At 34.0% G+C, this 21,769-nt stretch overlaps 3 protein-coding genes across 3 annotated transcripts; 2 read left to right on the top strand and 1 right to left on the bottom strand.

Annotated features, from left to right (window-relative positions):
* Window positions 1–122: 122 nt before the first annotated feature.
* LOC145613501 (putative UDP-glucuronate:xylan alpha-glucuronosyltransferase 3) lies at window positions 123–5,826 on the bottom strand. Its single transcript, XM_081668619.1, has 4 exons — window positions 5,516–5,826; window positions 3,438–3,647; window positions 2,543–3,177; window positions 123–1,375 (listed from the first exon to the last, which is right to left on the bottom strand). Exons 1-4 carry the CDS (start codon window positions 5,578–5,580, stop codon window positions 342–344), a joined length of 1,944 nt encoding a protein of 647 aa, XP_081524745.1. The 5' UTR covers window positions 5,581–5,826; the 3' UTR covers window positions 123–341.
* Window positions 5,827–9,196: 3,370 nt separating this feature from the next.
* On the top strand, window positions 9,197–13,372 carry LOC145614276 (putative cinnamyl alcohol dehydrogenase 1). Its single transcript, XM_081669302.1, has 7 exons — window positions 9,197–9,250; window positions 10,026–10,126; window positions 10,216–10,329; window positions 10,420–10,650; window positions 12,245–12,530; window positions 12,610–12,760; window positions 12,862–13,372. Exons 2-7 carry the CDS (start codon window positions 10,038–10,040, stop codon window positions 13,056–13,058), a joined length of 1,068 nt encoding a protein of 355 aa, XP_081525428.1. The 5' UTR covers window positions 9,197–9,250; window positions 10,026–10,037; the 3' UTR covers window positions 13,059–13,372.
* A 4,427-nt stretch (window positions 13,373–17,799) lies between these two features.
* LOC145613701 (uncharacterized) lies at window positions 17,800–19,032 on the top strand. Its single transcript, XM_081668780.1, has one exon. It carries the CDS (start codon window positions 17,800–17,802, stop codon window positions 19,030–19,032), a length of 1,233 nt encoding a protein of 410 aa, XP_081524906.1.
* Window positions 19,033–21,769: the final 2,737 nt, after the last annotated feature.

Below are 21,769 nucleotides of genomic sequence, written 5' to 3' on the forward strand. Positions count from 1 at the left end.
AAGTGATCTTCATTTTCCATAAGAGAGGAAAATTGGATTACAGGTGCAATGATAATGTGCAATTGTGGAAGACATTGAAGTGTAATGTGAACGTAAGTATGTAACTAGGTTTTTGCAGCAAGTTCCTAGTTAGTCATAACATTGATCTATCAGATTGAACAGGCCTAATGTTGAATCAGACTCGAGGCGACTAGTGATTCAAACTTCAGAGGGTTTAAATCGGCATATGCAATTAGCATATTCAGCATATTCTATAAAATTTTCACAGGAAAAATATTTTGTTTCTGTTTGCTATATCTCTGAGTCTGTATTTCTGATGGACAAAAAATCAGACCCTGAAACTACAAAGAGGGGAGAGAAGCTGTTTTAATCCCTGACACCGGTGAAGATGAAGTAGTTGCATTGTCGGTCCAATTCTTCTCACCCCAGTGCCACAACATGCTTTCCCAAAAGCAGAAGTTTTCAAAGCATGTTTCCAATCTTGGATCTTTGATCTTTATCTTCCAGTGGCCGTCAGTGTAATTTGCTTTCTCAGCCTGCCTTCTATCCCATTCCAATGATGCCTTCTGCTTAGACCTAAGCAAACAGTATTTATGCAAGTTCTCAGGCATCGCATCATGCACCTTCCACCAAGTTTTATGAGCAATATCGCTGGCAAACTCATGCAATAATTCATTATTCCAGTTGCAATCATAATCCCGAAAGCACAACCATGGTTTCAAGCCTAGGTAATGGATCACATAAAGTACTGGTGGATCTGCACCAAATAACTGTGTTTTCATTTCTTTCTTTTCAGGCTCGTCACCCTCCCAGTAATGCTTTAAGAAATTCATTCTCTTGGGAATTCGATGCCACCACGTGAAGATCTCATTCAAATAGCCTTGGTCCCCACCATTGTACGATTCAATCTCATTAATGTGGTCCATTAGTAATTGAAATGTACAATTAGATGGCTCAATTACCATAACCCCAGAGTTGAAAAGAGTAGCATTGTTCCCTATGGCAGAAATCTCTGGCAACCCAAATAGGAAGTCGAGATTTCGGAGTATAAGAAGGTCTGCATCTATGAAAATGATCTTGTCATAATCAGTTAGCTGCCAGAGACGGAATTTGCTGTAGTTCCACTCATTATAGGCTTCTGGTTCAGCTTTAGGGTTCCTGATTCTTTGGATGGTATGAATCTTCCAACCTGCAGCCTCAAGGCCACCTCGGTGATAATCACTGATTGTGTCATCAACAAGTATGACTAAATCACGAGTTGAACCGGACATTCTAATGCTTTGTGCTGCTGCAATAGCTCCACATACATACACATGTGCTGAATGAAGGATAGTAGCATATGCTTCTCGATGTGCAGTTCCAGAAGATAGATAGGCTGATATAAAAGTTCCAGTTATAATTTTAATCGTTAGTAAATATCATGCAGCATACAGAGCACTTGATCATGCGCACAACCATACTAGCAGTTTGAAAAGTATGCAATAACAACAGATGACATAATGACACCATTATTCACAGGTAATTCAGGGCTGAAGGAAAGTGCATTTAATGGAGTAAGAAACTATTGGTACTCATTAAAAGGAAAGGCATATAAACAAGCTAAAATAGTACATGACTATCATCCATGGAAATTGGACATCTTATTCTAAAATTGTCCAAAAATTTCCATCTTTTTCAGTTAGCTCTGAAGGAATCAACCCCCTCACCCTCCCAAAGTAAAGGGGAAAAATTCAATGGTTTCTCCTTGCATAATTTTATTTGGTCATAATTAAGAATTGTGAAAAAAAAAAAAAATTAATAACTTTTTCACTACATTAACCCAGTTTTACATAATTGTATGCTAACTTTTAAATCAAATAAATGATAAAATGACAGGAAATGATTTGCAGGGGCAAAAGTGCTGCACACTTCCCAGAGCCAGCAATTTTTTTTTTCTTTCTATTTCAATATTTGTCCCGATAGAATGTCTTTCAAAATGCAAAAATCATATTAAGAAACTTGTATCACATGAGTCAATGAAATACATTAATCAAAATGGAATTGCAGGTACTTATGTATAAGTCTAACTGAGCTTTTATCAATATCCTGGCTTATTGCTTTTCTTTCTCATTCATAAGAGCGATACATCTGTGTGTCTGACTGTCTGTGCTAAAGACTTAAAGTTATGTCAGAACAAGAAAAAAAAATTACCAGTATGAAATTTAATCGAAAAGCAATTTATTGTTTAACAGCATGCACCCTTACGCACATCTTGTGTACATGCTAAAGTGGGCCAACAAGGACTAACAGCATCCTCACCAAATTGAGTGGTGTTCTGGTGCAATAGTAAATGACTCTTGTAGGCTGAACTAAGTATAAGCCATGTAGCTAAGAGTCTAAGATTACCCCCATACTAATGCCACATCATAAATTCAAATAGAACCGCATACACATCCAGAGTTAAAACAAAACATTTCAGCACAAAGAATATTTATCTTTTAGATCTTATAAACACAAAAGCCAGACATGCACCAATAGAATAACATCTACAAAGACATAATACCTTTTGGATTGAGAGGGAGCGCAAGTTCACATGATCCAACAGGAAGATGAATCTTATCTCTTAGGGTATTGAGATTGGGCTTGTACAGCCATGCATTCCCAGCACGCGACACAAGTTCCTTACAGGGGAAGAGATTTGGGATAGGAAAGCAATCAGAAATCAATAGTATATGCAGATCATATGACCCCTTAGCAGATGCAGCAAGTTTTGCTGCAGCAAGCTGTAAGTGCAGCCGTGCAACATCTCTCCACCATTTTCCTAGCTTGTTGCAAGGCAACTTCACAGCAATAAGATCCATACGCGCATTTCTAGGAGCCTGAATAATGGGAAGAGAAGGACAGCTAGGTATCTCAAAGTCTTCTTCCTCATCAATCCATTCAGGATACAGCGTTTCCCAAGTCAAACTTTTAGGAACATGGTCCAGATGCAAAATCAAATGCTCAGGAGAAGGTAACATTTCCTGCCAACTATCAACTTCGTTTTCTTTGAAATTTAACAGGCCTATAACCTTATAGTCATTCTTATCAATAAGAGTTTCCATGACTTCTGAGATTTGATTCCAATCAATAGCTAGGTCGGATACATAGCGCTTGTCAACATGACTATCCCCTCTCCATCTATCTACAATGCTCATCCTGCATTCATAAAAAATCTGTGTTAAGCAAATTGCATAGGATAAATGATAGTCACTACTATAAAACTCAGAAAATCAGCACTGGAAATGCGTGAATTCAAAAGAAGAAACCGGCAGAAGTGGTCACTGATTCAGGTAATGCAAAATATAGCAGGAAATTTGAAACCTTGAATAAATTTGGAGTAACAAGCTATAAATTGAAATAAATAGAACTAAAACCTCAGGAATTGCTCAAAGAACAGTGAAACAGATGAAACTTACTGAGAATTGGATTTCGATATATGTTCTGCATGCTTAAGGGACGGAGAGTGAAGAAGTGTCAAAAATGTTACAATCAAAATGACAATTAGGATGAACTTTAACGGGGTAAACTTGCAGTTATAACTTCTATCTTGGAAGGAAGTATATGATGCCTTTTCTACATCTCTATTATCTCGATGTCTTAGAGACCTTCTTTTGCTTGATTCTTCGCTGAAAGAAATCACAGAGACGGAGAAACATTAGCAAGCAAACTATTTAGACTGGCAAGGGCAGTGTTAAACCCAATTTTACTAACAGTGCTCACATTCCCTTACACTGAGAATTAGAATGTAAGGAATAAGACAAACAGGCTCCTAACATGTGTAATCAAAGAAGATAAATGGTAGATTGGTAGATCCAAACTGTCAGATTTTCTTTCTATATCTATAGAACATATTATTGCTCAATAAACTGGTTCAATGAATCCTAGTTATAATACACTTTATTGCCAAAATTATGAAAAGTATACTAGCTTCTACATCCCATTGTTTTGGAGCTAAAAGTGAAGTTAAATTAGCTCCAAAAGTTAGACAATGACAGGAAGGCATTTATATACTATTACTGGGTTGTAATTTGTATACTATTATACTTCATAAATGACTATTGCAGCTTCTCTCCCAATTTCCCACAGCCCCACCTCCACCTCCACCTCAAACACACACACATAAACAGTCACAAGAAGTAGAGTAGCTTATCCCACTAAATACAAGAAATATAAATGACTGATTTGTTTTGTTCGGTATAAGTGCTACATCATCCCCATATTCAATACCTATGTTACTTGGACTCTTCACTAGTTCATTGCACCTCAAGTACCCATGCCAAAACCTCTACATGGATTCTTCAAACCTTCATTTTAGTCCAAAACCATGGCTTACTTTCAGAAAATAGCCGAGTCAAACAATGGGAGCACATACCTATATCCGACAAGAGTATTTAAGCCTTAGGTTCAGTTTAGTTCAATTCAGCTCCAATAAGTTCAGTTTAGTTCATATCTTAATTTCCTTCTCTCAAAAAATATTCAATTCAGTTCAGTTTAGCTTCAATATGTTCAGTTCATTTCAGTTAATCAAAACAGGCCCTTAATAACTTAGCAACCTGTATGGGATGATATATGGACATGACCGATATCTTGTGAAAACATGACCAGGTTTTAATAGTCATAGAGAAGATGCTGATATGTTACAGAATGAAGACATATCGGCTCGCCGAAATGTAACACGTGGCAACAGAAGCTCAACACTTGGCACAAAAGGCTCTGCATGGATGAGAGCCACCTGTCAAGGTAAACTATTATAAATAGTAGGTAAGACCTCATTAATGAGAGCATTAATTACTCTCTCTCTCTCTCTAATCTCTCACTACTTTCTCTCTCTTATCTTCTTCTCTTAAACACTTTCTGACTTTATCATCGGAGTGGTTATCCCCGGATCACCCCGGGGTTAGCTAACTTCTTCTTATTGTGTAGGTTCTCAGCTTGCCGATAGGAGTATCTGAATCTCAAGTCCGAGTTCTTGGTGGAGTCGGGATCAGACAGAAACACAACCGTTCACCAAACAGCTAGTTAAGCGGGGAAGCCAACATCCCTCAGCACAAACCCTCCCCTCCACTCTCCACCTTTGCCTACCTCCCAAGGCAAGACTCAAATCTCATAAACGACTCCCAAAAATCTCTTCTGCCCTTGATATCTAGGTTCAATGACTAGCCCCATTAACATAGAACATTCATATACATTGTAAATTAGTCAAAAACCTGATAAGCCAAAACCATGAAAATCCAAATGCCAATTGAATCAACATCAAACTACACAATATCATACTCAGCATTCTTCACAGCAAAAAAAATAAAAAATAAAATAAAATAAAATAAAGCAAGTGCATTGTAAGAACCCACAAAAATAATGAGATACCCATTATAGTTTAACACACCAAAAATTGAGATGATCAAACAATGGTAAATTTCACCGACAAATAACATACATTCAAAATCATACTATTGCAAGAGCAAAACAAACAGTTACAGGGAGAAAGAAGACGAACACTGAAGCAGAGACACGATGACGGGCTTCCGGGGCTTTTGGGGAAGAACCAATTGAACCTCTCATCTTCTACGTTTGTTGGGATTTTGATGAAAAACTCCCAGCAAAAAAACACTTACATCTGATCAAATAAAACCCAGAAAATTGCAACAAAAAGCAGTTATAGCATAGTAGTAAAATTGAATGCAAAATGGGGAAGATCACAACTGAGAATTGAAGGAGGAGAGAGAAAGTGAGAAGAAGGAAATGGGATCTTGGTTAATTTAGTAGGGAAGTAGTAGGGGAGATGAAGCAGCAGAAATTTGTATGCCGGGAATTTTGTCAGTAAATTTTTTAATTTTGACGGCTCAAGGACCAACTAGCTTAAGAGGTGGGTAGTGTTAAAAGGAGGAGACGAAAACAGTGAAGTCAGCCTATGGGGCCTACGAGTAGAGGCCTAGAGGGTGACAATCGGGTCTTTTGGAATCTAAATACGATATTTCCTCCATTTCAAAATTATATTTCTACTTTTCTCTATTATGTGCGGAATAAATGCTGAAAGTAGGAATGTAATTTAGGGACGGAGGGAGTATTAGATTAATTATTATTGGTTTATTAAAGTCGGATCAATTTGAAAATTGATTTTTTTTTAAAAAAAAATAAAATAAAAACTTTAAAAAATAATTACTCTCTCCGTTTTTAAATATTTGCTCCATTTCTCTTGAACACGCATGACGATGCTAATCTTTGATCACTACGGAGTAATATCTTTAATTATCAAAAAGTATAAATTCTAACAATTGAAAATTAATAATCTATTCATTGAAATGATTCCAACAAGTACCCATAAGACCATATTTTTTCTTATGTATAAATCACAAACATTAGTCAAAGTTGGGAAAATGAATAGTGCAAAAAATAGAAATGGAGCTAGTATTTAAAAACGGAGGGAGTAGTTTGGTTTGGAATAATTTAGGTCTATTCTAGTATAATGTCAATTTGCCCTTAATGAGTCGTGCCCAGAATATCTTTCAGATGGTTTAAAAAAAAAAAAGATTATCTTCCAGATAAACAAAATTTGTTTATTTAAAAGCATATGCGTCTTTTTAAGTACTAGTTAAGGGAATACATGCGTCTTTTCATATACTAGTTGAGGGGTATATGAGTAATTTGTTAAATGCAAGTTGCGAGTAATAATTGGACAAATGTTCAAAAAAACTGAATAAATGACCACGCTTTTAGAATATATTTACAAAAATTGCTATCAGATTAACAAAATTCGTTAATTTAGCAGATAAACTTGTATTTGTCCTTAATGTATTATATAACTCTAAAATTTTCAAATGTATTATATAACTCTAAAATTTTCAAATGTATTATATAACTCTAAAATTTTCAAATTTGACTCTTTGAGGGGTTTCAAAGGTATTCGCAATAACAATTGGTTAATTGAAGCAATTTACGAAACCTCAAGATGAAATTTTTTGGGGGTAAACATAAAACAAAGCCACAAAGTGTAAAAATAAAAGATTTGAGAGTAATTTTCATACAAAATACTCAAAGTTATCAAAAATCCTTAATTAGTCTCTATTTTTACAAAATTTTCAATTTACTGTTCACATAAGAAAAATAAATAAAAAAAAACGGCTTTTTTTAACAATTTAAAACTGCAAAAGTTAAAAATAATATTTGATATTTGTAATTGTTGACATGGACAATAGATTGAGAATTTTGTTTTGAAAAAGGGAGGGGCATAATAGGGGAATTTTGATACATTTGGACATTTTCTATGTAAATTGCTCAAGATTTTATCTCAATTCAGTAATTTTCTCTGTTGTTGTTCACAATATCTTCAAATAATTACCTCTCAAAATCAAGATATGAAGTAATAATTAAATTTGTAAAAACTTGTATGTACACTTTACAAAATAATAGTGGTTTGAGGGATTTTAATGATAAAAAGTGATTTGACTTGATTCCAAGCACACGCATAACGGCTTAAACAATAGATAAACATCATTATGTTACACTAATACTCACTCAATGGACACCACAACTTAAGTCTGCATAACTAACAATGGTAAATTGGCAATCGACCTAAATTCGATTTTAGTTCATATGTAGGCAATAAGTATTCCATTTACGATATGTATCAAATTAGATAACTTTCAAATCTATTGACTATTAGAAGTATAATCATGCAAAATGCATTAATTTTTTTTTCATATTTGTCATCAAGTAGGGTCAATGCAAATAATCCAACATTGAATAATAGACATATATGAATGGGATAACTCCACTTGCCTCCAAAAAATTAATTTAAATTGAGTTGGTTTTACCCAGTCCACGCCTAGAGATAAAAATGGGTCAGGCTAACATGAGGGTCGGTTAGACACGACACGATACGAAATAGCCCAACCCAATACAACACAATAGGCACATTGGTGAGTCGTGACATGTAGGGGTGCGAAAAAAATCTTAACCATTAATCGGTATAACGACTCATTTTATAAGTTAATCAATCGTACAGTTAAAAATAAACAGTTGCGGTTAACCGAACCGTTAAATATAGCGGCTAACTATTACAGTTACGATTACACTTTTGAGTAAACGGTTAACCGTCAAAATAGATATATATATATATATATATATTTTAAATAATATTCTTTTTTTTTTTAGGGAAAAGATATATAATTGAGTTAACTTTAAAAGAACTTTTATTGATTGATTACAGTTACGATTACACTTTTGAGTAAACGGTTAACCGTCAAAATAGATATATATATATATTTTTATATAATATTCTTTTTTTTTTAGGGAAAAGATATATAATTGAGTTAACTTGAAAAGAACTTTTATTGATTGTAATCAACTAATTCAAATTTATTATTGTTTATATCAAAATATGTACTTTGTATTAAAGTTCAAACTCTAAAAAAGGCAAAAATAAAAAAAAAATAAAAAAAAAATAAATAAAATAAAATAAAAAGAAAGAAATTGAGTTATAATTATTTTATTGGTTAGCGGTTAACCGGTAACTCTACGTCTGTACCGCTAAGAAATGATTAACCGCTGCGGTTAACCGTTCCGTAACGATACGGTTATGGTTAAGTTTTTAAGTAATCGGTCTAGCTGTTAACCGTATTGTTAAAGCACAAATAACCTAATGTGAACAACCCTAGTAGCATGAGCTTCAATATCAAATTGTAGCACGATCACAACATGACGACTTGACCAATTTACCCAGATTTTATCAAGTGTCCCATAAACATAACATGACACTTCGTCCGGATTGTGCATGGGCCTTGTTTATAAAAGACCAACATAAGCTCAGCCTCAACATGACATAAGGTTGTTATAAGCATGACCTGCTTGAGTACAACTGTACAAGATACTCTAGTGTTGAGACTATTGACTCGTGGACCTATACGGCACAACCCATGCCCATCTTTACCCGAACCTAATTTTAGATCTAGCCAATCCCAACAAAGTATGTTGATATTTCTCATAACTCGTAAGAGATGAGCGCATCAAATCAAATCCAGAAGAGTAGAAAAGTCTTTCTATTGACGAACAGAGTAAGCGACTGAAGCACAACAAATTTGAACCATTGACGCCATTGATGATTTATCGAATGCTCTTTCTCACCAACCCCATCTCTATAAGACTATAATTATCAAGAATTAATCTATTCATTTCATAATTATATATTTTATCTCTGTAACTTCTCACTTCACTCAACCCCACTAAAATTCAGGTTCGTTTCAATTTTTTTTGTTAGCAATTCATTCATATTTTCTGGTGATAATGTGGTCATTTTTTTTTTTTTTTTGGGCTTGTGATTTTGTATAGTTTTCTTATTTTGATTGAAATTTCATGTTTCAAAATTGTATATGAAGTATTAATTAGTTGATTCAATTTTACTTAAACTTTCAATTGTATTACCCTGTTCTTTTTTAATTAGGAAATTATTTTTGCTGGACATATTTTAATATCATGGTATAGGAGTAATATTGAATTCTCTGTTAAATTTAAATTCTTGATTATATTTCTCATGATATCAAAAGTGTGAAATCAAATTAACTATAGAATTAGAATATGTAATTTAGATTTTGTAACCAAATATAAATAAAAGTCTGAATTTCTCATTTAGATTGTAGTACAGCAAAATGATAATAATAAAAAAAAAAATTAAGAAAAAAAAAAACACATTGTAGGGAGAAAGTTTTTTGATTAGGTACATGATGATGTTTTACTGGAATTATACATAACATATTAGGATGGAGGGAGTTTAAATTCATCGAATTCAAAGTATCGTGTGAAAAGAGAGGTGCCGAGTCACTAGGATCTTTTTCGGTCATCCTTACCTACCTTAAGTAATGTGTATTGCATTGTGAATGTGACCCTCCTTGTTAAATAGGGAGGTGAGCTCAATGCATAAGCTGTGAAAAAGCTTCTCATAAACTTGATATTCATTTACTACTTATTGCCATTTACAGAATCATTCATTTACTACTTATTGCCATTTACAGAATCAGCTGAGTATGGCTTCTGAGACTGCACACGCGAATTGCTTAGGATGGGCAGCTAGAGATCCATCAGGGGTTCTATCGCCTTATGAATTTAATCGCAGGTATGATGAAGGGTATTGTACGTGTTTTGCATACTTGGATGCGTCTTTTATGAGGTATTTATGTACTGAATCATAAGTGCACTTATTAGGGCTGTTGCACCGGATGATGTATCAATTAAAATTACACACTGTGGAGTGTGTTATGCAGATGTGGTTTGGACAAAGAACCTTCATAGAGACTCCAAATATCCTGTGGTGCCTGGGTATGTAGCTTTATAGTGGAATTGTAAATGAAATGTATAATACTGAAACTAGCCTTCTAGATCTGATGAAATTGTGTTTTCTGTGTTAAGCCATGAGATAGTTGGAATAGTGAAAGAGGTTGGGCCGAAGGTTGATCGTTTCAAAGTTGGGGATCATGTTGGAGTGGGAACTTATGTCAACTCATGTCGAGATTGTGAGTATTGTAATGAGGGGATGGAGGTGAATTGTGTGAAAGGTTCAGTCTTCACATTTAATGGAGTGGATGCAGATGGTACAGTGACAAAAGGAGGTTACTCTAGCTCTATTGTCGTTCATGAAAGGTAATTATCATGCAATTTAATTTCCTTCTTTCTCATTGAGATCACAGCAGCACATTAATAAATAATATACACTTTTACACAAGAGAATTATGGACCTATGGATATGCCTCATCTTGCTACTTATGATTATAATCAGAAGTCTAGACGAAACCTAACTGTAGAATCCTGTGTTAAGTTTCCGTCTTAATGTGACTTAAGTTAGCATCTTTGCAGCCTAGAAGAAGATGTTTGATATCTGATTAACATAACAACCCATATTGACACATTTAGCTATTCTATTTGCTGGATGCAGTAATTGATAGTTTCTATTGCTTTTAAGTCCAAGTATTTTAGCTGTTAGCCAATTCTATGTATTTTCATTTCCTTCATTGCTCAGTGGGTAATGGGTTCGTTCCTTCCCATTGGATATAATAAAATTAGTCAATTAGGTAGCTGATGGCTATTTAACAAAGCGTCTGAGCTTTGTTACAATGTTTTCTATGTGCTAATTATAGCTGGCTCTTTCTCTCAATGTGTCTTGAAAGTTTGTTGTATTATATCAAAATGTGTACAAGAAAACCTTTTCCTTATACTTACCTTCACTTGTTTTTAGCATGCCAATGTTTGAATATTTTAAGTAAAGGAGATCCAGAAACCAGTATATTGTCATTTCATAGATAGTTGATATGGGGTTCAAAAATCGCTGGTTTAGTAGATGTGTTATTTTTCAGGTACATCATTGTTTCTTCATGCTTATTCTATGTTTAGAATTCAACATACTATCCTATTATGGTTCAATTCACCGACACTAACACACTTCATTATATTTGAACATAAAAAAGTGATTAAGATAACCGTGAAGATGACTTACAAAGTAACAAGTTGGAGTAGCACACCTGTAATGCTGCTATGCATAAGTATTAAGGGGTGGGGCACTTTAGGTAGCAGCATAATAATGGCAATATCAGTGGCTTGTAGAATTGTAGTAGTTTTTAAAGTTAAATAGAAGCTATATAATTACAGCAAGTCTGGGAGAAAGATACAGGTTGAATATTGATAGTAGTTTTGTGTTAGATTGTGCTCTGTATTAAAATTTGGGAGAGAGCAAGCCTCTCAAAAGCTTGCAACTATCCACATTTAACTGTTTTCCAGAAATTAATCAACCAATCTTCATCCTCTTCCTTTAATCACACATTTCTTTTCGTAGTTCTATCCAAAGCTAAGTCAATTATTAGCAAATGCTTACCTTGTGCTATGCCTTATAAATAGTAGCTTATAACAACAGTTAATGATGATTTATCGCTATTTCCTGATAAAGGACCTGTATTTTGGAAGTGCATAACTTGTGGGAATGTGACCCATAGTTTTTATATTGATTAGTATCTCACCACTTTCACTTTAGTTTTATCTTTTCAGTTGGTTGGATGATCACAGAGGACTCAGGACTCCATCCTAAGTCCTGTAATGATTGCGTTTGTTTCTCCAGTAGTTGACTTGATCACCTGAAAGTAGAGCAGATTCACCAGTGTCATATTGAACAAGAATTTAGTGAATGTGCTATTAAGAAATCTTATACAATGAGGCTACTTTAAAATTTTCCCTGCTGGATTTTCAGATACTGCTATCGGATTCCTGAAAGTCTTCCCTCGCACTTGGCAGCACCACTATTATGCGCTGGAATTACTGTTTATTCTCCCATGATTCGCCACAATATGAACCAACCTGGTAAAAGTCTTGGAGTGATTGGGCTTGGTGGTCTTGGACATATGGCCGTTAAGTTTGGTAAGGCTTTTGGACTGAAAGTCACTGTTTTTAGCACCAGTATATCAAAGAAAGAGGAGGCCTTGAGTGTACTCGGGGCAGACAATTTTGTTATTTCATCTGATGAACAGCAAATGAAGGTGATTATTGCTGAACTTATAAGTAGTACCATAGTTCTACACTTTGTTGTTCTCGACTGATCTGATGCGTTTCTTCTAGGCCCTCACTGGATCATTGGACTTTATAGTAGATACTGCATCAGGAGATCACCAGTTTGAGCCATATCTGTGGCTTCTAAAGACATTTGGTGCTTATGTTCTGGTGGGCTTCCCAAGTGAAGTGAAATTTAGTCCTGCGAGTCTTTTATTAGGTTTGTCTACCAATTGTACTGGACTGCTGAATTTCATGCAAATTAGATCCTATATATGCAGCTTCCATCACTTTTCTCTATATCTTGTGATTTTCTGGCAGGTATGAAGACTTTCTCTGGTAGTATAACCGGTGGTACTAAAGTCACTCAAGAAATGTTGGAGTTCTGTGCTGCAAATAAAGTATACCCGAATGTAGAAGTTGTTCCAATAGAATATGCAAATGAAGCTATTGAGAGGCTCATTAAGAGGGACGTGAAATATCGTTTTGTGATCGACATTGAGAATTCCCTCAAGTGATATCCTTTGGAGAATAAATTAGGCCAAACATCGAAATACTGAGTAGGCTTTACAGTTAACACACCATAGAGCACCTTCCTGATATTCAGATTTACAACGAAGCTGGCTTTCGAGTGGGTGGCATGAATTTTTTTTGTTGAGCATTTATACATGAAAGCTTATTATGACAGGTCCTATACGCAGTTTGCTGCCTTGTTGAAACACTACAATAAATGATTTTGTATCTATCGTGCATTCGTGCAGATTCATTCTGCTATGATTACACTTTACTCTTTACCCTTGGAAGTTGGAAATTTGATTCTTAGTTCTGCAAATTTAGCTGGTAAACATTTTGCTCATTTAACCCAGTTTTAAAATGTCAAAAAAGTATTTGTCAAAAGTCAAAAAGAACTAAACCGAAACCAAATGGATTTGAACCCAATACCCAACTTTATAAAACTTGAACTAAATTATCTTGAGATCTTAAGGGTTTAGGATAAGGGTATTTTAGGGGAAGTAATCATGTAGTTTAGAAGAATTTTAGGAAATTATAACAATTGACCTGTTTATCTTGAAATCTTAAGGGTTAGGATAAGGGTGCTTTAGGGGACTTAATTAAATTTTGGTTTTCATGTAATTTTGAAGAATTTTAGGAAATTAAATTGACCTGTTTGGTTCACGACATTTTGGTTGTACGGATTTAGAATGGCCTACACTCACACCATATGTCTGTTTGTGAAATCAATCAATATCAATCAATATATATATTAAAACTCATGGCAAGGATTGTAATCTTGCCATGTGTCGTCAATCTTGCCACGTGTCACCATGTCACCTATATTAATTACTAATATTGTCTCACAAATATTTACTAGCTATTTATTAGCATTAATATTTGAACCCATAACCTTTATATTCATTAAAATTGAACTTTGATCATCACTCCAATGATACATCTTATATGATAATAAAGTTGTATTAAATAGAGTTATTTATGTTCATAAATTCTATAATTATAATTGTGAACTTATATGTGAATATTTTAACAATAATATGATTACAAATTTGTAAAAAAAAAATGATTACAAATTTATTTTTGTTTCTTTCAGTTACTCAACCATAATTCATATAGGTGTTAATTAAAATATGTAACCCAAAAATGCAAAACAATCTTATAGGTTTTTTTTCTTTTTACCACAAAATATATTTACTCAAAAGAATTTATTATGACAGTTGATTAATAAAAAAATAATCCCTTTAACAATTAAAACAAACTTTGCAACACACCCTTTTTCACGGTATTTAAGAAAATTGGGTCTCATGTGATTTAAAACACTTAAAATGGAGGAGAAAGATTGTTAAGAGTATTATTTAGTGGACCATGAGATTATAATAAGAGTTATAGTGCAAATTTTGACATAAAATACTTTCCAATTATAGTTTGTTGCAACTATTGTGACAATTCCATTTTAGGAAAGTTTTGCAACTATAAAGAGACGGAGGAAGTAACATTTTGACTACTGCATATTAAATAATGAATTTTGATGTTCAATTATATTTACAAAATTTAACAAATGATATTATATATTTTTATAAAACCACCAATGTATTTCACTATATTTTGTTATAATTTTTAATATACAAACAATGCCCGGGGCATCGCCCGGGCCAAAAACTAGTTTTTTATTTAAACCCCATGCCTAAAATTCCAAAGTATGGGATTTGAAAACCCTAGGGATAGAGGTGATCAACTATGACTCATTAGCCCAATCCGACCCAAAAATAGGGTAGTTTTGGGCAAGTTAAATTGGTTAAAAATATGAATCCGGCCAAAAAGTCTTTTTTGACCTGAAAATAGTATAGTGCATCCGGGTGCACCATGCGCACCCGGAAAGAACATTAGACATATTTTAAGGAATATGGACAAAAAAAAGAACATATTGGTGTTTGAAATAGAATATGCCTATGTTTTACAAAAGAACATGTTTGTTTTTGACAAATAACATGACATTACAAAGAACATAAAGTCTTTAAAAAATGAACATATCAATTAAAATTAATAACACTATTAAAATTTTTTGACCCACATTCTCTTCCACTAGGTTAGATCTTGTGCCATGCATGGTAATTTTCAATAACTATTTTTAAAATTAATAACACTATTAAAATTTTTTGACCTTCGTATGTTTTATTCATATCAATTAAATGTTGAAAAACAACAAAAAATGACAAGAAAAAATCACATTAAGAATAATTAACATATGACGTTCTTGCTAGTATTATTGAAGCATACATATTTAATTATAGTTAAGCTTAAATACAGTCCCTAAACTAATGTATTTGTAGCATTTTAGTCCCTTAACTATTAAGTGAGGCAATTTGATCCCTTAGCCATCAATAGTTTAGGAACCTTGCCTTATTAGATTCTTTCTTGAAATGTTTTCAATTTATTCATAATCAACTCTTTTTATTAACAAATTAAGTGGGTGGTTTTTATTTTTAGCTGACCTTTATTTAGTGTTTTATTATAAATTTTATTATTGTCAATTATTATTTTTTATTTTATACTAATTAAACTATTGATGGTGACCTCGAGTTTGACCTAAGAGTAATTTTTAATTTAAAGTTTACAGCCATCATAAACAATGGCATGCAATTTATTTAGTGTTCTCTAGAGTGATCACCTTACTAATATCATAGTTTCATCTCTACACATCTATAAAATAATTTTATAAGTTTATAAGTTCATAATTAAACGTATTAAGGGTCTGTTCTCTTACGTTGAAATTCAGTTCAACTCCTAATTTCCTTCTCTTATAAAATATTCATTTCAGATCAGTTCAGTTCAGTTCAACTGAGTTCAGTTCAGTTCAGTTCAATTCAATTCAGCTGAGTTCAGTTAATGAGAACAGACCCTAAATTTGACCGTGTTTTAATAAGTATAAGTGTTACACTTCCTTTTTTGGCAAAAATCTACATTTAAAAATTACTACGTATATAGTATCTCACACCTAGTATGGTCCCCACTTAAACCTATTATTGCTACTTTTTTTTTTCTTTTTATTATTATTATTACTATATCTTTCCTATCACATTCATTACTTTTAAATAAACTACTAATTTAACCTCACTATCTTTTTTTTTTACAATTTTTTAATACTCCAACTACCCCACTTACCTCTTATTTCATTTAAGTCAATTAAATTGGCTAAAATTATATGTCGATCAAAGTGTAACACTTAAAAAAAACACGAAGGGAGTAATTCATTTAATCCTTCGAAGTACTTTGGTATTACATTCGTGTTAAGAAACTTTTCATGTCCACGTCTTACCTGTAGTACTAACTCATCATCTCATCAAGTACTCAATGTCAGTTGGGACCTGTACATAGAAATCCTAATTTTCTACAAGTACGTATCAAATAAAAAAGGCCAATGCAATTGGAGATTACCAGATTTAACACAAAAAACGAGGAACAAATGCATGTAATTAATGACTAGTTGATTACCACAATGAGTCAATTTGTATTTTTAGACGGAAAAAAAAAACTGCCTAATTGAGAACTTGAGGTGGTCATTATTACATGCATTTGTTTTGTGTGTTGAATTTGGTCGTCCTCAATTTGTTACAGTTTTTTTTTTTTTTTTTTTTTTTTTTTTTTAATTTATTTATTTATTTTTTTTTAAAATTATATATTTTTTTTATAAAAAATAAAACAAACAATTATAAATTTACTAGTTTAGGTCTTGTGCCATACACATTTAATTTTGTTATTTTACAGCTATTTTAATTAGTTGAAATAACATATAACAATACAACTCTCTTCATTTTAATTTTTAAGTTCATCACTACTAGAAAACGCCTATTTACCGATAGCAAATATCGATGGCTCAGATCACTTTGACGTTATACTCCACTTTCATGAAAGATGGTAACGCTTGTATTTTAGACGTTATACGTTAATAAATTAAATATGCATGTTTCAATTATTCCCTAGATCAAGATAATAATGACATTTCTCTCATACATACATATTTCCATGTAACTTTATTCATTTATCAAAATTTTTACATATTCCTAATGCAACTATTACTACTACTTCCGGTTCATTTTACTTGCAACAAAGTACAAGTTTACGCAAACCAAGACAAAACTTTTAAGGGGCTTAATGCATGTGATAGTTTAGCAATTAAGGGAGATAATAAGGAGGGAAAGTATGTGGTCCCAATTTTTAATAAAGTAGGAAGGGTGGGAAAGTATGCTTAGGTGGACCTTTCCCACCCAAATTTTTCTGATTTTTCACATGGGAAAGGCATTCCCTCCCTTTTTTTTCCAGCCAAATTTTAAAGGGACTCCTTTAAACAAAATTTGACAAGCATTTCCCTCCCAAATTTTCAAGCAAAATTCAAATTTTCTGCCAAATACCCCAAATCCAGTTCAGCTTGGCATTCAAGTAACATCCCCTTATAAAAAGAGGATTCATACAAACACAAGAGTAATTGTTTTTCAAACAAAAGACACACAGGGACGGGGTTTGGGGGGGGGGGTAATAAGTGCATAATTAAGTGTTTACAAAACAGAACCCTACGAATTACATCATCCTAAAATTAGTTTATAATCAGCCTACATTCATAGTGCTAAGTTAATCAAAAGCAGCATCTATGTCTATTTGTACTAGGCTCCGTTGAAGACCATCCAAAAAGTTCCAGCCACCACTTCATCACCTTCAGTCAGCCTGAAAAAAAAAGGGGGGGGGGGACTCATGGCAGAGTTCTTTGAAGAACTCTTCTTCAATGCAAATCAGCTTTATGATGAGGAACAAGATATGGCAACATGGCATCAATGGAGTGCGGAATACAGTGATGATAACAACAGCAGCTCAGAGGAAGAAGATGGTTATGATGCAGATGATGATGCTGAACAACAAGATGCAGAACATGTGTATGACAGACAACAAAGGGAAATGACAGTGGAAGAAAAGAGGAATCTTGTTGATGAGATCATGCTCAACATGGAGGGGGACTCTTTGCCAAGAGGATTTCTATCACACTTGGCTAGAAAGCATTATGTGCATAGATCAACAACAACAAGATGGTTTCAGGTAATTAAACAACACATGCTAGAAGGGAATGGTGTAGATGTTAGGACTAAGAAATTAGGTGCTTGTGGTAGAAAACAAAAGGAATACACTGATGAATTCTTAACATCTGTCCCTTTGTACAAGAGACAGACTGAAAGAGGGTATGCTGCAGCCCTTCATATTTCTAAGTCTGCAATTCATAGGTTAAGGAAAAGGGGTAGACTAAGAACACACACAAGCACAAAAAAACCAGCACTGACTGACAACCATAAAATTGCAAGACTGAAATGGGTTCTAAGTCACATTACCCCAATTCCTGCAGAAGGGGACCCTTCTTTTGTTGATATGCAACAATGGATACACATTGATGAGAAGTGGTTTTTCATAAACCCAGAAACAAGAACATTCTACCTTTTACCAGCAGAAGAAAATCCATACAGAGCACAGCAGTCAAGGAGATTTAAGGTGAAGGCAATGTTTATGGGCATGGTTGGGAAACCATTGTATGATGAGAACAAACAATTACTACATGACGGTAAGTATGGTCTTTTTCCCTTTGTCAAGTATGAGCAAGCAAAGAAAAAAAGCAAAAACAGAGACAAGGGTACAATTAAAGCTAAGGCAGTGCAGAGCATAAACAAAGAAGCTATAAGGGACATGCTACTTAACCATGTTTTGCCCACAATACATGCACAATGGCCACCCCAACTGCCAAAGGACATCACAATTCAATGGGACAATGCTAGGCCTCACCAAATACCACAAGATGAAGAATTTCAGGAAGCATGTAAAGCATATGGGTTCAACATCAACTTTGTTTTTCAACCAGCACAATCACCAGACATGAATGTTTTAGACTTAGGACTCTTCAATGTCATTCAATCATTGCAGATCAGTCATTCCCTCAAAATTTAGATGATCTTATAAGAGAAGTAGAAATAGCATTCAATGGATTTGAGGCAGAGCTTAATAAATATTGTTGGATTACTCTCCAATCTTGCATGATAGAGGTGTTAAGAAGAAAAGGGGGTAACAACTACACACCACCACACATGAAAAAAAGGAGTTTAGATAGGCAAGGTGCTCTACCAGATTTGCTAGAGGTGGACTGTAGACACCCATTTGTGTCTCCCCAAAACCAAACCCAGTGATGAATGCCTTGTGCGTCGAAACATAATCGAATGAAGTGAAAGTGATTCGAAAGTCAAATGTCGCGGTTTAGTTTTAATTAATTTCTTTTCTCTCTGTTTTTGAAAATGGCTTTATTTATTTGAAAACGTCCATTTCAGTTTATTTTGGTCCATGATAAGGGTCCAATAATAGTGTAGTTGGATGGGGCTTGAAAAGACCTTTCCAACGATATATTATAAGCCCAATTCCGATGAATATTGAGGAAGTTATGGCTAAAATACTAAACTGGGCCTGGAGTTCTATTTTAATGCGGCCCAATGATCTAGGGGAGGGCCCAATGTTAATTGTTATTCCTAAAGCTATTAGGATTAATTATGGTTTTCTAGAAGTTTCTAGAAAGTTCTTCTTAGTTCTAATATTGATAGGATTAATAATTAATTATCTTTAAAGTTTTTTTATTTGGAATAAAATATTATTTTGTTATCTTAAAAACGTATTTCATCTTCTGTGCGGATTCCGTAGATCAAGTTGATAAAGATCGGATTCTGTATAAAGATAAAAACGCGCTTATACAGGCTGTCGCCAGACGACAAGTCTGTCGCCACGCGACAGACTCTGTCGCCGCGCGACAAACCCTATCGCCTCGCGACAGACATTGTCGCGTCGCGACAGAGTCCAGTCCTGGCGACAGCGTGGAGTTTTATTCCTTATCAAATTCCGTGTTTTTTCGGATTATTTTCATTATAAATAGCGTCCGAATTCCTGTTTTCAGAACGATCAATTCTCATCAATTATCAACGATCAATTCTCATCAATTATCAACAATCAATTCTCATCAATTATCAACAATCAATTCTCATCTTTTTTTCTCTTGAGCAATATATGCTTTCTTTCTCTCTTTTCTAGTTTTACAATATTCCGCATTCACAAGATCTTAGAGTCTCTTATCCAAGTTCGAAGTTGCCTTCGCCCTAGACGTGCAAGGTTAATATTTTCTGAGGGTTTGGTCCAAAACTAGTCTAAACTTTATTTAATTTGATTTCAATTTAATTATTTAATTGTTCTTTATTTATTTTCATTGAAGTTTACTAACTTGTGTATTTTGTTATTAGAAAGAGGTACGAGGCTTCAAAGTATGTAATCTTATTACTCTCTTTCAATGTAGAAAGCATGATTATTAATGATTAATTCCTAGTATCATGTTAAGATGCTTTTAATATTCCTAGTGTCATGTTAGGATTATTTTTATGCTTTCTAGTATCATGTTTAGGGTGCCTTTATTCTTTCTAATATCATGTTAGTACCATGTTAGGTTCAAAGTTTTGATCTTTATTGCTTAGTGACATGCTAGGATTTGTTATTAATCTTGTTAGTATCATGCCTAGGATCTTGCTATTATATTTGAGCTTTATTATGCCTTATCATGCTATTATCATTGTTATTGCTTTATTTATTGTTGCTTGATATATTTTATTGTTATTGCTTGATCACGCCTTTTATGCAGGTTTAAAGGGAATTTGTACTTGAAATCACGCTTAATAAGATAATTATTAATTTGGTTTAGGCTAATGTGATTTTAATTCAAGTGATCGCCAATAATAGTATTATTTGTGCATTAATTTCAACCAACATAGATAAACAGGTTAGGTTTAATATAATGTTTGTATGTTATTCGAAAAGCGCACATGAATACGAGCAGAACAAAGTAGAGGCCTATTTTATAGGGCGGGTCCTTTCTTTTGTAGATTGGATTCGTACCCTCATCCCCGGACCCTGTTTGGTTCAAGACCTTATGGAGTAGTTGACGGTCCTTTGGATTGTCTTTTGGGTACAAGTTCCTTAAAACTTGTTGGCGACTCGTTTTAGCTCTTTGTCTTTCCCTTTGGAACGCCACCGTACTTTAGTGTATGATCACAGTGGGGTTCAAGTTTGGGGTTATCATAATGCTTGAAATATTCCCTACAGTTTTTGGCGACTCCACTGGGGAGGATTTCTATTTATATTCCTGAAATTTATTTAATTTTGGCAATTATTTAGAATGAGCGGATGAGACTCGAAAAATTCTAAGTATTTCATGTGCGTGATTTGATTAACATTATTGTCATATGCATTAAAAGGTCCTCATGGGAGCACCCCATGAGTCAATCCATAGGAATTTTACACGTAGGAAATTTGGGAAATATCTTTCATGACTAGAATCGAAAAGGTAATACGAAAACTGGAAAATTCGAAGAACACAGAAACTTGCCAAGGCATGTAGGAACTAGCGTCTAGAAAGCAGGGCTTGTCGCCCGTAAAAAGTTTCTGTCGCCTGGCGACAGGGACTTTTTTGCGGCGACAGTCCCTGTTGTCTGGCGCCAAGTTCTTCCAATACTGAGCCAGGGTTCTGTCTTCTTGCTTTGACCTTTTCTAGTGTTATTGGCTCGATTTTGCTTATTGATTGAATCGTTTTCTCACTTTTCTGAAACCCATATGTGTTCTACATATGGATATAACCCTCTGGGGGTTCCTTGCTTCGCCT

Source organism: Chenopodium album, chromosome 25 (genome assembly GCF_948465745.1).
Source record: "Chenopodium album chromosome 25, dcCheAlbu1.1, whole genome shotgun sequence".
NCBI classification, from domain to species: domain Eukaryota; kingdom Viridiplantae; phylum Streptophyta; class Magnoliopsida; order Caryophyllales; family Amaranthaceae; genus Chenopodium; species Chenopodium album.